Raw genomic sequence first — 16576 nt, forward strand, 5'->3', positions numbered from 1 at the left:
TGAAAATTGGCCCCGCAAATGGGATGCAATGCAACCAAAGGGAGAGCAAGCAAAAGTTTCTAGGCTGTGTGTATTATTAATTAAATTTATTTTAAATGGCTTTTGGTATATCATATATATAAATTTATTTTACAAATATTTATATATATGAGATAACAAAAGCCTTTTAAAAAAAAATATATATATATATATAATATAATATAATATAACGATTTAAAACTATTTTTTTTTGGTCGAGTCAAATATTATACAAAATAAATACGTATAATTAACTAATATCATGTTCTCGTAATGACGAAGTATAATTTGAGATGATCAAACTATTTTATCCTGAAACTTTTAAAAAATATTAAATGATAATATTCGAAAATTTAATCTTATAAAATTTTCAAAAAATTAGTTCATTAAGCTCAGTCATAGTAATAAAAATGTGATCACTTTATTCTAATAAATGTGCTATTGGAAACTAGGTAAAGATAAATATAAAATAGCCTTGAAAAAAAATAATGATGGATTAAACTGAATTGATCAACACATTGACAACGATTTATCGTGATTGATTCATTAAACAAAATAACAATTTTCTTTAGATTTATTTTTTCAACGTGTTGGTCTTTAACCATATTAACGTTAGAGTACTCTACTTTTTGTTTTTTTATGAACACTAATCAAAGAAAAATCACATTGTTCATGTTATGAGACGTTCTCACAAATCTTTATTTGTGAGACGGATCAACCCTATCGATATTCACGAAAAAAAAATAATACTTTTAGCATAAAAAATAATATTTTTCATGGATGACCCAAATAAGATATTCATCTCCCAAAATACGACATATGAGACCGTTTCATACAAGTTTTTGCCCGACAAACTCATCTAAAAAAAATATTGACACCATGATCCAATTTTTAACTATTAACGGAAGGAGAATTAGAGTTGTTTACTTATTGCATGAAGTTATCATTAATGTGGCCTAAAGATTGGGCAGAAGAATCGGAACGTCTCCGCCCACCTCATCCAACAAAAAGTGGTGTGCTCAACTGATTTGTCAGTGACGTGAAATCGAAATGTACATCTAACTTTGTTTTTCTTTGTACATTTAATAATTTGTATTATTCATAAATATTGATATTATGAGCAAAATTCATTCCTAAAATCAAATAATAATTTTTCAGAACGAGAATATGAACCAGACTTGCTTGATCTTTGCTCCACCGAATTAATATAAAACAGTTAGTTTTTCTTAACTTGCTAGTATTGGAGCTAGTACTTTTCGATTAAGGCGCTAGCCTAAAAATGAAACAAACATTTTGGAGGGGCAAGGTTACATTCCTTTTCCTTTTTTTTTTTTTAGTATAAAAAAAGGATACTTTTGATCATGTATATAATATAGTACGATAAATAAAAATATATAAATAGACAAAAAAAGATAATTAAATATACAAATAAAAAAGTAACATACAAATACCAAATTTTAAAATATATTTCAACCACTCGAGACTCGAGTCAACCGTTAATTAAGATTTTAAAATATATTTCAAACACAAATATTTGGATGGATGGTTCAATCCATGCTTACATCACATGTGTTCGCTATTTTTTAACACAAAAATATCGATTGATCTTCTTGTGGATTTCGAAATATTTTTGTTTGAGTTTTTCTTATATAAAGTTTCACTTGATGTAGCATAAATTGATCCGGTTAGAGTCATTCATTCCAGGTAAAGAAAGAGTAACATGTTTAAACAATCCCTGGTATGCAACAACTCGAGAATCGTATCGGACCACTATGAACTCATACAAGCCCGAGCTCATATTCTTGGTCATCCAATACATGGTTGAATGATACTACTCAGGTGTATGTCTAGTTAAGGAAGCTCTTGGAATCCCAGGCACTTGTAGCACTTCGGAATCTTTCATGAGCAGACAAGGTAGGGTATCCGAAAAGATTAAATTGAGTGATCGTACAGCCTCTCCACGGGTAATCGATGGGTCTATTCCCCTCCATGTTTCCAAGCCATACGACCCGGGCTCACCTTACCCAGTCATTGGCAAGAACCGTCTAAGTCGGTTCTTTCCTACTCAGATCGACTATGAAAAGATGAGAGCGGGGCCCATAAGTACAGGTCATATAATCATTAGCATGACAAATCAGTGTACATGACAATATGAGACGTCATGCCTACTATAAGAAGGCAACTCATTAGTAGATGTCTAGTCAGGAACAATGTACATGTGCTGCAATCGAGGTCATCTTCTCCCCTATTAATACACATGTTTGCTCATTCGTTTGGAACATGAGATATTGCTTTTACTGCATTCAATAAATTCTCTCTTTACTTAGTTCGTTATATTGACTTGAGCATGTGCAGAGATCCTCTGACTTGAGTTCATCCCATCGGGTAAAAAATTTTCGAAACGTGTTCGATTCGTTTACACCCGTATTTGAAACTTGATCAATCGTAAACTATCATTAATTAATTTTTTTAATCAATTTTATAAAAAATATATATATATATAAGTTAACGTAACAAGACATACATCTGGCATTTTTCATAAATGAATAAAACTGCACTGTCCACGTGGCAACGGTTTTTTCCCATGCACTCCGAGGTTGTCGTTTCGGCAGTGTGGGGATGGAACCACCAAATTTCAGCACCGATAATTCCGCCTCACGCTTCTAGATCTTAACGATCTCCGTTGCCCTTGTTCCTCCTCCAAACTATAAATATATACACTACCGAAGCCCATTCTACATTTTCCATCTCCAACGCCGCTTTACTCTTATACACTCTCTCCACTCCTAAAAAAGCTCGTTTTTCGTTTTTGTTCACTAGATCTCGTATTCATCATGGCCAAAATCAAGATTGGAATCAATGGTATTGTTAATATGCTTTTTTTTTTTGTTTTAAATTCGTAGAAGGAAATCTTACTTCATTTTTTCATTTAAGATAACATTTTTTGAATACCATGCGATCTGGTGTTTATTTGCAGGATTTGGAAGGATTGGACGACTGGTGGCTAGAGTTGCACTGCAGAGTAATGACGTTGAGCTTGTCGCTGTTAATGATCCATTTATTACCACCGATTACATGGTATCCTCCTTTTTTTTTGAAAATTCCGTTTTCTCTCTCTCTTATGGCTTTACGATCGTGATCGAGGTCGTAAAATGGTGGGATCTGTTGTGGTATACCGTATACGTGGATATGACATTTATGTGATTCAATGATTTATATGACAGATAGATCTCTGATACGATTTGAAGTATCATAGTTGATATGTTTGGTTGAAATGGTTATTTGCTGATCTGATTACCCCTTTCTGTACACATTTGTTTGAAAAACAATCCTGTAACTCGTCTACATGACGTGCTCACTCTGCTTGCTAACCCAACGTACATATAAAAATGCTCACCGTGTTTGTTTATCCAAAGTTAGGAAATGCATGTAAATGTTGGTCGTTTTGCCAGTAGCTACGGGTGTGTGTTTTTGTGTATTCAATTGGCATGCTATTGGTGGATATCTTACTTTCTAGAATAATGACTCTCATAGTTATCAAAGGCACAAAGCTTTCTAAAATGCCATGGAACCTTGACTCTAGGTATGATTTGAGGTGCGTTGATTGATAATATTTTAAAGTTTGGAAGCAGGACAAACATTATAGCATCTTATACAATATTTAAAAGCTATTGAAAAACAATAAATAAATGTTTGTATAGTACAGTCAAAAATGAATTATTCTTATATAGAGTTTTATTTGGATTATGAATTGTTCTTGTTGAGGGAAAAGTATGATTGAAGTTTTGTTTTGCCAAATGTTGTTTGTATGTGCTATCTGACCACCACTGGCTTTTTTGGCGTATAGACATATATGTTCAAATTTGACAGTGTTCATGGTCAATGGAAAAAACATGAACTCACCGTCAAGGATTCAAAGACCCTTCTCTTTGGTGACAAGCCAGTGACTGTCTTTGGTGCGAGGTACTTATATTACTTTTTAGATGTTGGTATCATTTTTAGCATCCTTTATACTATGTAATTTTTTTTTGCGAAAGAAACCCTGAGGAAATCCCATGGGGTGAAGCTGGCGCCGAATATGTTGTGGAGTCCACGGGTGTTTTCACTGACAAGGACAAGGCTGCTGCTCATTTGAAGGTTTGTCTTGTAATACACAATCATTATTTTTTAGCTACCATAGTCCAAGGCAGTCTAATTTCCCACCTTTTTGATTTATTGAACTAGCATGCCATGTTTCATCTTCATTTGGGGCCATAGAGTACTTACAGTGTAGACTATTTTTTGAAGTGTTTTTGGTCTCCTATCTGACTCTCAGGGAGGTGCCAAGAAAGTGGTAATTTCTGCCCCAAGTAAGGATGCTCCCATGTTCGTTGTGGGTGTCAATGAGAAAGAGTACAAACCAGATATTGACATTGTTTCTAATGCTAGCTGCACTACCAACTGTCTAGCCCCACTAGCTAAGGTCTATTTTTAACTTAATTTTTCCAGCTAAAATTATGCAGTAATAACTTTCATATATTCAAATGTATCGTGATTTCTATGCCACAGGTTCTTAATGATAAGTTTGGCATTGTTGAGGGGCTGATGACAACTGTCCACTCAATTACGGGTAAGCATATCTATTTCTAAAGTTTTCTCGGTTTTAACATGGCTTAGTCTATGCTACATCGGAATGAAACATCCAGTGTTCAGCACATATCTTTAGATGAAAAGAAACATATTTTGGATCCATCAGGAAATATGATACTGTATGCTACATGAGGAGTTTTTACTTCCTTGTGGCATGAACTTGACCTTTTTACATGGATTGGAATGGTCCTTGACAATCTGCCCTATGGTATTCAGCAACACAGAAAACCGTTGATGGTCCGTCAATGAAGGACTGGAGAGGTGGAAGAGCTGCTTCATTCAACATTATTCCTAGTAGTACTGGAGCTGCAAAGGTACGTACCATAATTTCTATTTACATAATTTAATCGATGGGATCATCTTCTAACTCGAAAGTTCAGGATTCCATATTTGGCCCTATAAATATTAGCAAATAATGTTTGTTGCAAAACTGATAAGGTACATGTGCCAGCAGTTACATGCACTCGCACCTGTATGAATGCTTGAATGCGATGATAATCTTTTTCCAACTGGTCTAATGTTCCTTAATACTATTGGTGGGTATTACATTATGTTATATTCTTTATTTAATTTATGTGCACAGGCCGTTGGGAAAGTGCTTCCTGCCCTGAATGGGAAGCTTACCGGGATGGCTTTCCGTGTTCCGACTGTTGATGTTTCAGTGGTTGACCTGACTGCAAGGCTCGAAAAAGCAGCCTCCTATGATGAAATTAAAGCTGCTATCAAGTAATAATTATTCAATCTTGTGATACCAAATTCCTCGTGATTTGTAAAGAAGTCTTCATTCCATTTATTTAGCATCTAGTATATATATATATAATATACACTGATATTTAATTGTTTTATAGGGCGGAGTCTGAGGGAAAGTTGAAGGGTATCCTTGGTTACACAGAAGATGATGTGGTGTCCACTGACTTTGTTGGTGATTGCAGGTAAGGACTCGGGATTTACTTCCTTCTAGTACTTGTTTTGCTAATGATTTATTAGTTTCTTTTTACCTTTTAGCCACGCTGTTCAAAGTTAAGCCTACAAGGTCTTGAATTCCTAGAAACTTGGTCGTTGTCTTTGGTTTTTAATCTTTTCACCCCCTCTATTTGTTATTTGACGCCGCTACATATGTTATGAATTGGATTTGTAATAGGTCGAGCATATTTGATGCCAAGGCCGGAATCGCCCTCAACGGAAACTTTGTGAAAGTCGTCTCTTGGTATGACAACGAATGGGGTTACAGGTATGCCATATCATGAAGAAAAGATGGTTTTTTTTTCTTTCTTTTTTTCCCAGTTTATTCTAACTTATGCCTATCTATATGTTGGATGCAATACTGATGTCATGTACTGTCACAGCAACCGTGTGATTGACTTGGTTCGGCACATGGCAAAGTCTGCTTGAGCCTGTTTGAAGGAAGGAGGAATTTTACATTGATTTTCTACATCTCTCCATTTTGGTCAGATACAGCGGAGTTATGTTTCGGAATAATTGAGTTTCTGAGGGACTTGTCCTGTTGTCTGTTTTTTTCCCAGTGTTAGCATTTGTTGAACAGTATTAATTTAGCAATTTGAGATTGTTTTGGACTTTTAATTGTGTTATTCTAATTTGTGTCTTATTTGCCATAAGATTGGTGTTTTCCTTTCGGAATGCTGAATGGAAACAAATCAATTGGTTTCTAATCAGCTTAGATACCCGCTCGTTTCTATTGTTCGAAGATCGATGTCGTAATGCTCATATTTATAATAATAAGTAATATTTTTTGTATAAAATATTCAAAAAGATATAGATTTATAAAATTAATTTATGTGACTCTTACAAAATTATATATTTTATTATATCTTTAATATACGAGTAATAGGACTTTATCAAATATTGCTAGAATAATATAATTTTTTGAACCTAATAAACTAAAACAAAAACTTGTGTGAGACGGTCTCACAGGTCTTATTTTGTGAGATAAATGTCTTATTTGGATCATCTATGAAAATTATTATTTTTTTATGCTTAAAATATTAATTTTTATTGTGAATATCGATAATATTGACATGTCTAACAGATAAAAATTCGAAAGACTTACCCATAAACTAATTTCTTCCTGAATTTTATGTTTCGTTCTATCTAGTTTCTCTGGTCAATTTTTAATTTAACCCAAATACATTATAACTATCTTTGCATTTAAAATATCAATCAAATTATGAATTATATAGCTTTGTTAGCAATCCATTTTTTTAGAAAGATTAACAATAAATTGATTCAATGAGGTTTGATTATGAAAACCCACGAATTTAAATATAAACAAATTTGAAAAGTATTTAAAAGCTAAACTATAGTTTGGATCACATTTACAAACTACAAAACTCGTTAACGTATATACAGATTAAAATTATTTTAAAATTTTTAATGCAAAGCTATACTTATCAGTTATCAATATCCATAAATTAAACTATTTGATAGAGTGAATGCATATATTTTTAAAAGAACTAGCGATCCTTGGGATATGATTAATGATATGTAAATATATATTATTTTTTTTATATAAAATATGATGTTATCCTTTTTTTTATGTTAAGCATACCTTGTGGAGCCCGCAATAGCCTCGCCTAATTTGTTATTGAGTAAACTCGAGGAAGAGTTTCAAAAACTAAAAAATAAAATAAAAACTCGATTAATAATATAGTAATGAAACGTTTGGTTCAAAGAATGTGATTATTGAATGAAAAAGTTATAAATAAAGATGTATAATATATATCTTTATAATTTTATTGTGTTTGATTTGATCTTTTAGTAGGACTAACTAATGATTTAGCTATCTTATGACCAAAATTCCTTGTTTTTTTTTTTTAAATACTTTAGATAATATTGAATCCCTAATGTAAAACATATGTCTCTTCTCCCAAAATCCATAGGCACCGTATGTTACGGTCTTGGTAGAATCCACACTCAAAAAAAGCTAGATTTTTTATGAGGAGGGTGTTCAAGAGGTTATTAACTCATAAGATTAGTTTTTCACAAATAATGTACGATGAATTATGACACGTTACAATTCATCTTGTTTCAGAGTCAATGTCGACGGCGGTGGTTACTTCTCAGACCTCACGCGCATGTTGGTAGCCGCCCTCTCCAGGAAACCCTACATGTATGCGCGTAACAACCATCTCCTATGCACAAGAATGAGAGTCGTCACAGTTGAACAAATACTAGGATACTATTATTATAATCTTGAACATAAATCACCTTAAAAAACTAGCTAGTGAGAAGGCTACGTTCTGTTGTGAAAAAGTAAAAATTTATGGTAAAAAGTAAACATCTCAAACTCTCAAAATTTACCAAACTACACACTTTATAATATTTTTCTCTCTACTCAATTGTGATTTTCTTCACAAATGAGAGATCTATTTATAGGAAATCTTTACAAATAATCCAAAAATAAAATACATCATTACCTACATCATCACACACTAATTTTCAATATTTACAACTCTTATTTTCAACATTCAAATATTCAACATTCAAATATTCAAGACACACATTTTAAATATATTTTTCAACACTCCCCCTTGTGATGATGATCATAATGATTGTCTTCATTATGTGTTTTTATACTGCCTCGTTAAAAACCTTACTTGGAAAAACTCATTGGGATAAAAACCATAGTAAGGGAAAAAGAGTGCAGTCACGTAAACTCTCCCTGATGTTGACATGAACAATTCTTCACAAATTTCGTAGATTGCGCATCCCAATATTATATATGTGCTTTCTGAATATTGACGTAGGAAGTGCCTTTGTGAAGAGATCTGATGAGTTTTCACTTGATTGAATGTGACGAACATCAATACATCTATTCTTCTCAAGCTCCTTGGTGAATGCGAAGAACTTAGGAGGAATATGTTTAGTTCTGTCGCTTTTTATGTATCCTTCTTTCATTTGAGCAACACATGCAGCATTATCTTCATATAGTATCACAGGCTTCTCATCAGATGATAATCCACATGAAATTTGGATATGTTGGGTCATTGATTTTAACCACACACATTCACGACTTGCTTCATGTAGTGCAATAATCTCGGCATGATTTGATGAAGTTGTTACGAGCGTTTGTTTCTGAGAACGCCAAGATATTGCAGTGCCTCCACGAGTAAATACATATCCAGTTTGGGAACGTGTCTTGTGTGGATCAGATAAGTATCCAGCATCAGCATAACCAATTATACTTGGATTAGCATCTTTTGAATACAAAAGTCCCAAGTCTGTCGTTCCTCGTAGATAACGGAATATATGTTTAATTCCGTTTCAGTGTCTCTTTGTTGGATATGTGCTAAATCTTGCCAACAGATTCACGGCAAAAAATATATCAGGCCTTGTACAATTTGTAAGGTACATAAGGGCACCGATGGCACTTAGATATGGTACTTCTGGACCAAGAATATCTTCATCATCTTCACATGGACGGAATGGATCCTTTTCTATGTTTAATGATCTAACAACCATTGGAGTACTTAAAGGATTTGCTTTATCCATATTAAAACGTTTAAGGATCTTTTCTGTATAATTTGTCCGGTGAACAAACATTCCACATTCTTTTTGTTCAATTTGTAAACCCAGACAATACTTGGTTTTTCCAAGATCCTTCATTTCAAATTCTTCCTTCAAGTATGACACAACTTCTTGAATTTCCTTATTCGTTCCAATGATGTTTAAATCATCAACATATACAGCAATAATTACGCATCTGGATGTTGTTTTCTTAATGAAAACAAAAGGGCATATTGAATTATTTACATATCCCTTTTTCATCAAGTGATCACTTAGTCGATTATACCACATTCGACCTGATTGCTTTAACCCATATAATGATCTTTGTAATTTCACAGAATAACATTCCCTGGGTTTTGAACTTTGTGCTTCAGGCATCTTAAATCCTTCAGGGATTTTCATATATATATTACTATCAAGTGATCAATATAAGTAAGCTGTAACAACATCCATAAGACGCATTTCTAAATTTTCAGATACCGCCAAGCTAATCAAATACCGAAACGTAATTGCATCCATCACAGGAGAATACGTTTCTTCATAATCAATTCCAGGCCTTTGAGAAAAACCTCGTGCAACAAGTCGAGCTTTATATCTTACTATTTCATTTTTCTCATTTCGCTTTCGAATAAAAACCCATTTGTATCCAACAGGTTTTACACCTTCAGGTGTAAGGACTATAGGTCCAAAAACATTACGTTTATTTAGCGAATTTAATTCAACCTGGATGGCATCTTTCCATTTTATCCAATCCTGCCGATTTTTACATTCACCAAAAGATTTTGGTTCATGATCGTCGTTATCATTTATGATGTCGATTGCCACATTATAAGAAAATATATCATCAATTTCATCTATATCTTTTCGGTTCCATATTTTTCCAGTATTAATATAATTGATAGAGATTTCATGATTCTCGTCAGTTTGTGGTTCTGACAGAACATTTTCATCATCATGTGTTTCTTCAGGAGCACCATTCTCTATTTTGTGATCATCATGTGTTTATTCAGAAACGTCATTCTTTATTTTGTGATCATCGTGTTTCTCTATGAATTTTCTTTTTCGAGGATTTTTATCCTTGGAACCGACTGGCTTCCACGCTTCAGGCGTTTAATGACATCATGAGTATCTTCCATTTGTTTCTTTGGAATTTCAATTCGAGCAGGGGCATTTGCAGCATGTATATATGATTTAGTTACCCCTTTTGTGTCTGCAAATGCATCTGGTATTTGATTTGCTATTCTTTGCAAGTGTACAATTTGTTGTACATCTTTTTCACATTGTTTTGTTCTTGGATCCAGATGTAACAATGATGATACATACCATGTAATTTCCTTTTCGGTATGTTTCTGTTCTCCCCCTAACATTGGGAAGATTTCCTCATTAAAATGACAATCAGCAAAACGTGATGTGAACACGTCGCCTGTCTGAGGTTCAAGATATCGAATGATTGATGGACTATCATAACCGATATAAATTCCAACCTTTCTTTGAGGTCCCATTTTCTTTCGTTGCGGTGGTGCAATAGGCACATACACCATACATCCAAAAATTCTCAGATGAGAAATGTCTGGTTCTTTACCAAATACAAGCTGCAATGGGGAGTATTTATGATATGCACTTGGTCTGATGCGAATTAATGAAGCAGCGTGTAAAATTGCATGTCCCCATATAGAAATAGGGAGCTTTGTTTTCATAATCATTGGTCTAGCAATCATTTGCAGACGTTTAATCAATGATTCAGCCAATCCATTCTGTGTATGTACATGAGCAACAGGATGCTCAACAACGATTCCCATAGACATACAATAATCATTGAAAGTTTGGGAAGTAAATTCACCAGCATTATCAAGTCTAATTTTCTTGATTGTATAATCGGGAAATTGATTCCTCAATTTTATTATTTGAGCAAGTAATCTTGCAAATGCAACATTTCGAGTTGATAATAAACATACATGTGACCATCTGCTGGAGGCATCAATCAATACCATAAAGTATCTGAATGGTCCACATGGTGGATGGATTGGTCCACAAATATCACCCTGAATACGTTCAAGAAACATTGGTGATTCAGTTTGGATTTTGACTGGTGATGGTCTTATAATAAGTTTTCCAAGAGAACATGCTTTACATTGAAACTTATTATTCTGAAAGATCTTCTGGTCTTTCAGTGGATGACCATGTGTATTTTCTATAATTCTTCGCATCATTGTTGAACCAGGATGTCCCAATCGATCATGCCAATTGGTTAATATCGAAGAAATATCAACTACCATGTTTGATTCAACGGGACTTATATGTGTATAATGCAATCCAGTATGGAGCATTGGTAGTTTTTCAATCACATATTTCTTTCCTGATTTATATGTGATAAGACACATATATTTCTCATTCCCTTCATTCATTGTTTGAGTATCATACCCATGGGAATATATATCATTAAAACTCAACAAATTCCTTTTCGATTGTGGTGAATATAAAGCATCATTGATCAAAAATTTTGTACCATTAGGTAACAAAAATTGTGCTTTACCACATCCTTTAATCAAGTCTACAGGACCTGATATTGTATTCACCGTTGTTTTTGTTGGTTTTAGTTCCAAGAAATATCTTTTATCTCGGAGGATAGTGTGCGTTGTACCACTATCGGGTATGCAAACTTCAGCTTTGCTCATAGCATTTTCCATATTTGAACATCAAAAAAAATATGCAATGAAATAAATTACTTGCAATATATATTTAAATATAACACAAATCATAATTATACAATAAAACATTATTCTATGAATACATGAAAAATAGATTATTGTACATTTATATTCTACCATTATATTGTTCATTTTCAGAGAAATCGTTGAGAAAATCTGCAGCATCAATATTGTTCATTTCTATCCCACCAACATATTGATCATTTCCAGAGAAATCATTCATAAAATCACCAGCATCAAAATGAGTTGAATCACTCAAACGGTCACTGCGTTCAGTGAAGTTGGTCTCCTTTTCTTTCCCCTTTAATGATTCTTTATAAAGTTTACAAATGTGCTCAGGGGCTTGACAAACTTTGGACCAATGTCCTGGAGTACCACATCTGTAACAAGAACTTTCATATCTTTTTGAGTGCTTCTCATTAACACTTGTATTCTCATGATGCCTTTTCTGTGGATGGTTTGGGACGTTCTTTTGAGATGAGTTATAAAAATAATTATCTCGATTATTTTCAAAACCACGGCCTTGACCACGACCACGGCCAATTCCACGTCCACGTCCACGTCCGCGTCCGCGACCTCGACCTCGACCAAAACCTTGTCTTTGAATTTGATTTTGGTTTCCAGGTTTAAATTCATTTTTATTTACAGCATTTACTTCTGGAAATGTTGTTGATCCAGTGGGTCGGGACTGATGATTTCTCATTAATAGCTCGTTGTTTTTTTCCGCCACAAGAAGACAGGCGATGAGTTCAGAATATCTCGCGAATCCACGTACTCTATATTGTTGCTGTAGAGTAATATTTGATGCATGAAACGTGGAAAATGTTTTTTCAAGCATCTCAGATTCTGTGACCTCATGTCCACAAAATTTTAAATGCGAGATTATTCTATGCATCGCCGAATTGTAATCACTGACTTTTTTAAAGTCTTGGAATCTCAATGTATTCCATTCATCCCGGGCGGTCGGAAGTATAACTTCTCTTATATGTTCGAATCTTTCTTTTAATCCCTTCCACAAAGCCATAGGATTTTTTTCAGTCAGATATTCACATTTCAATCCATCGTCGAGATGTCGACGCAAAAATATCATGGCTCTTGCCTTTTCTTGTGACGTGCATATGCCATTTTCTTTAATGGTCTCGCTTAGACCCAATGACTCAAGATGCATTTCTACATCTAGAGTCCATGGCATATAATTCTTTCCCGTGATGTCGAGCGCAACAAATTCGAGCTTTGTTAAATTTGACATGGTGGTACTAAAAAAATTACGATGCATTTTATTAGTTAATAATTATTGCAATACAAAGTAACGGATAAACAACAAGTACAAGTATTTGTAAAAATAAAGAAAACGCACGAGGAGGATATTCTCCGATAAATACAAGACTCGTGAGTATGATAACCAAAATAATTAAAAATAACTTTGAGAAAGTCATCTTCTTTTTTCTTCGAAAAATTTGATGAAGAATAATTTTTAGAGAATAAGAGAAAGTTGGAGTGATTGAATGTGTTTGTGAGATGATATTTATAGGGTAAAAACTAGCCGTTTTGTTACTGTTTATGACCGTTGGTGTACAAAAAAATAAATGTACGTATTTGTATAATTTTATGGTAATAATATGGTGAATATAATATTAATCATGTTTAAATAATTATGTATATCATATCACATTATTATAATGAGGTGTCGTAAGTTATTTTGTTTAAAAACCTTATAGGCTTTTATACTTGTCGTATCCCTTACCGGGAGTGTGGGATGTCGTCTTAACATCCTCCCAGGATTTATAACAAGTTTTTGAAAAATTTATTTTTATTATTTCTAATAATAACATTATATTATATATTAAATATATACACAATAAATAAATAACAGTAAAATAAATATTATTACTTTTGTTACCTTTTTCTTCTGTTTGGAGCTTGGAAAAGGATGGAGGACTTTTAGAGCTTCGTGCTGATAACGTGTTGTGAAAAAGTAAAAATTTATGGTAAAAAGTAAAAATCTCAAACCCTCAAAATTTACCAAACTACACACTTTATAATATTTTTCTCTCTACTCAATTGTGATTTTCTTCACAAATGAGAGATCTATTTATAGGAAATCTTTACAAATAATCCAAAAATAAAATACATCATTACCTACATCATCACACACTAATTTTCAATATTTACAACTCTTATTTTCAACATTCAAATATTCAACATTCAAATATTCAATACACACATTTTAAATATATTTTTCAACAGGTTCAAAATTTTATAAACTACAAGACAAACTATTCACAAGCCATGTATAACATCGTGACTCATTACACCAAGAGATTCCGACGCCAAAAAAGTATTTACGCAGTGTGCGAGTTCAAATTCATTCATAATCGAGATATTGAAAGAAACCAGATCTCGATTTTTCATCCCTTGTTGCAGACGTTATAGGGAAGAGTCCTCTGGGAATTTTTTATACAATTTTTTTTTTAAATAAATTATTTAATGCTTTCAAAAAAATAATAATGATTGTGATATATAGTATTAGTATTAAGAATGGTTGAAATATGTTGATAAAAGATTATAACGTAATTGTATGGAAGAAAAATGTTAGCCTCAATCCCACCGCCACCAGCCATTGCCACTAGCGCTGCGGTCCGAAATGACCTCTTTGCCGCCGTGGATATTGGTACCAACTCCTTCAAATTAACCATCGTTCGTGCCGAACCTTCCTCTGGCCTTTTCCTATCCCACGACCACCTCAAAGAGCCCGTCGTCCTTGGACTCGATACAACATCCACCTCCGCTCCCGCCACCATCTCCGCCGCCTCCATCGAGCGATCACTATCCGCTCTCCACAGATTCCAAAAGTTCCTTAACTCTTACCAGCTCCCTCCCTCCAATCTTCGCCTCGTAGCTACTTCTGCCGTTCGCGAAGCGTCGAATAAATCCCAGTTTATTTCCAGTGTTCGCGGAACCCTAAACTTGGATGTTGAAATTATCTCCGGAATCCAAGAGGCTCGCCTCATTTATCTTGGTATCCTCCAGTTCTTTCCCGTTTTCACCTCTACGGTTTTAATTATTGATATCGGCGGTGGCTCGACTGAATTTGCAGTAGGGCTCCAGGGTAATATTCTATTTTCCAAATCATTAAGATTAGGACATGTAACTTTGACTCAAGAGTTCACTGATATAATCGCAATGAGAAAACACATTCAGACCGAGGTGCAAAGCTGTGGCTTGATCGAGAAAATCAAGAATTTCAAAATAGATATGGTGATTGGTGCTTCCGGTACAATTAAAGCGATCGAGAAGGCTGTTTTTAAAGGGTATACGCGCACGGTTGGGGAAAATGTTGGCTTGATCGAGGACTTTGTTAAAAGGGAGTGGAAGTTTAATAAAGAGGAGTTGAAATCTTTGGTGGAAAGTTTGTGTGAAGAAGAAAAGGAAATGGAGGGGAAAGTGAAGAGGATAGGTTTCTTCAAGGATCGGGAAGCATTTATATCGGCGGGAGCGATTCTATTGGATGAGATTTTTGAAATGGTTGGGATTGATGAAATGGAGGTATCAGGGTATGCGCTAGGCGAAGGTGTGATTACAGAGATGTTGGGACAAGTTTTACATGGTTTTGACTTGAATGCTAATGCCAGATGGAGATCAGTTGCTAAGCTTTCTTCGAGGTTCAACAATAAGAAAAGGATTCAGGCAGCTAATGTGTGTGCTTGCATTTCGAGGGAGATATTTGAAGGTTTGAGGAAATTGAATGAGCCTCTTGATTCTAACTTTTCAGTGGCATTGGATGACAAAGATCTCGAGTTCCTTGAATCTGCTAGTTTGCTCCACAATATTGGATTACATGCTGGCAAGAAGGGTTACCATAAGCAATCGTATCGAATTATAGTGAATGGAGATCAGCTCCATGGTTATTCTGAGGAAGAGATCAAGAAAATTGGTCTGCTTGTTAGATATCACAGAAAGAAATTCCCAAAAAGTGACGTTCTTGAGGGATCTAGTAAAGAGGCAAAGAAAAAGTTTGTAATCCTCTGTACAATTTTGCGGGTATCTGCTGCAGTGCAGCAGTCTCTCCAATGTTTAAGCAATCGAATAATGAAATTTAAATGTGAACCAGAAGGTTTCAAATTGGTAGTGGGCGAGAATGAGGAAAGAAATCAATCTTTTGAAACCGTATCTCCTTTGGAGGGAGGTGCCAATGCTTTGATGGACAAGGAGTTGGAACACTTTAGAATGGTTTTTAAGAAAAACTTGTCTGTGGTAGTTGCTTCAAGCATCTCTTAATTTCTTGTCGCTGATGGCCATGGCAAGAATTCCGAGGCTTTCACAGTTATTTCTTGATTTTGCTGTCTTACTGAGGTTCTTCTTTGGTAATGTCACGATTGCGGAGATATATAGTTGGAAAGATTGCTACATGCACAGTCAAACGTATAATATAGCTCTTCAATTCCACGTTATGGGAGCAAATTCTTTACGATTTGTCGCATGGTTCCCCGGTTTATATAGATTGTAAAAGTGCCATCTTGTAGTTCTGTAAATTTGTAAATCTCTGATATTATAGACAAATATAATTTCATATCTTTATGTTTTGCTTATTTTTATTCTGCCTCCCAAGTGGCTAAGGTCCTGTTCGACTGTTGAGGACCGAGGACCAGAGCTGTAAACTAATGTTTCTTGACTGAAACACCGAGACTATTTGGTTA

General features: G+C 34.3%; 2 protein-coding genes across 2 annotated transcripts; both read left to right on the plus strand.

Moving 5' to 3' along the window:
* Positions 1-2626: 2626 nt before the first annotated feature.
* Positions 2627-6263, plus strand: LOC142546751 (glyceraldehyde-3-phosphate dehydrogenase, cytosolic). The gene is made up of 11 exons (XM_075654634.1): positions 2627-2880; positions 2996-3096; positions 3866-3981; positions 4056-4155; positions 4334-4480; positions 4567-4627; positions 4864-4961; positions 5231-5373; positions 5496-5579; positions 5789-5878; positions 5994-6263. The coding sequence occupies exons 1-11, from the start codon at positions 2853-2855 to the stop codon at positions 6037-6039; spliced, it is 1014 nt and encodes a 337-aa protein (XP_075510749.1). The 5' UTR covers positions 2627-2852; the 3' UTR covers positions 6040-6263.
* Positions 6264-14430: 8167 nt separating this feature from the next.
* On the plus strand, positions 14431-16449 carry LOC142546752 (uncharacterized). The gene has a single exon (XM_075654636.1). It carries the CDS (start codon positions 14469-14471, stop codon positions 16155-16157), a length of 1689 nt encoding a protein of 562 aa, XP_075510751.1. The 5' UTR covers positions 14431-14468; the 3' UTR covers positions 16158-16449.
* The last annotated feature ends 127 nt before the right edge of the window (positions 16450-16576 follow it).

This window comes from Primulina tabacum, chromosome 5 (assembly GCF_025594145.1).
Source record: "Primulina tabacum isolate GXHZ01 chromosome 5, ASM2559414v2, whole genome shotgun sequence".
Taxonomy (NCBI): Eukaryota; Viridiplantae; Streptophyta; class Magnoliopsida; order Lamiales; family Gesneriaceae; genus Primulina; species Primulina tabacum.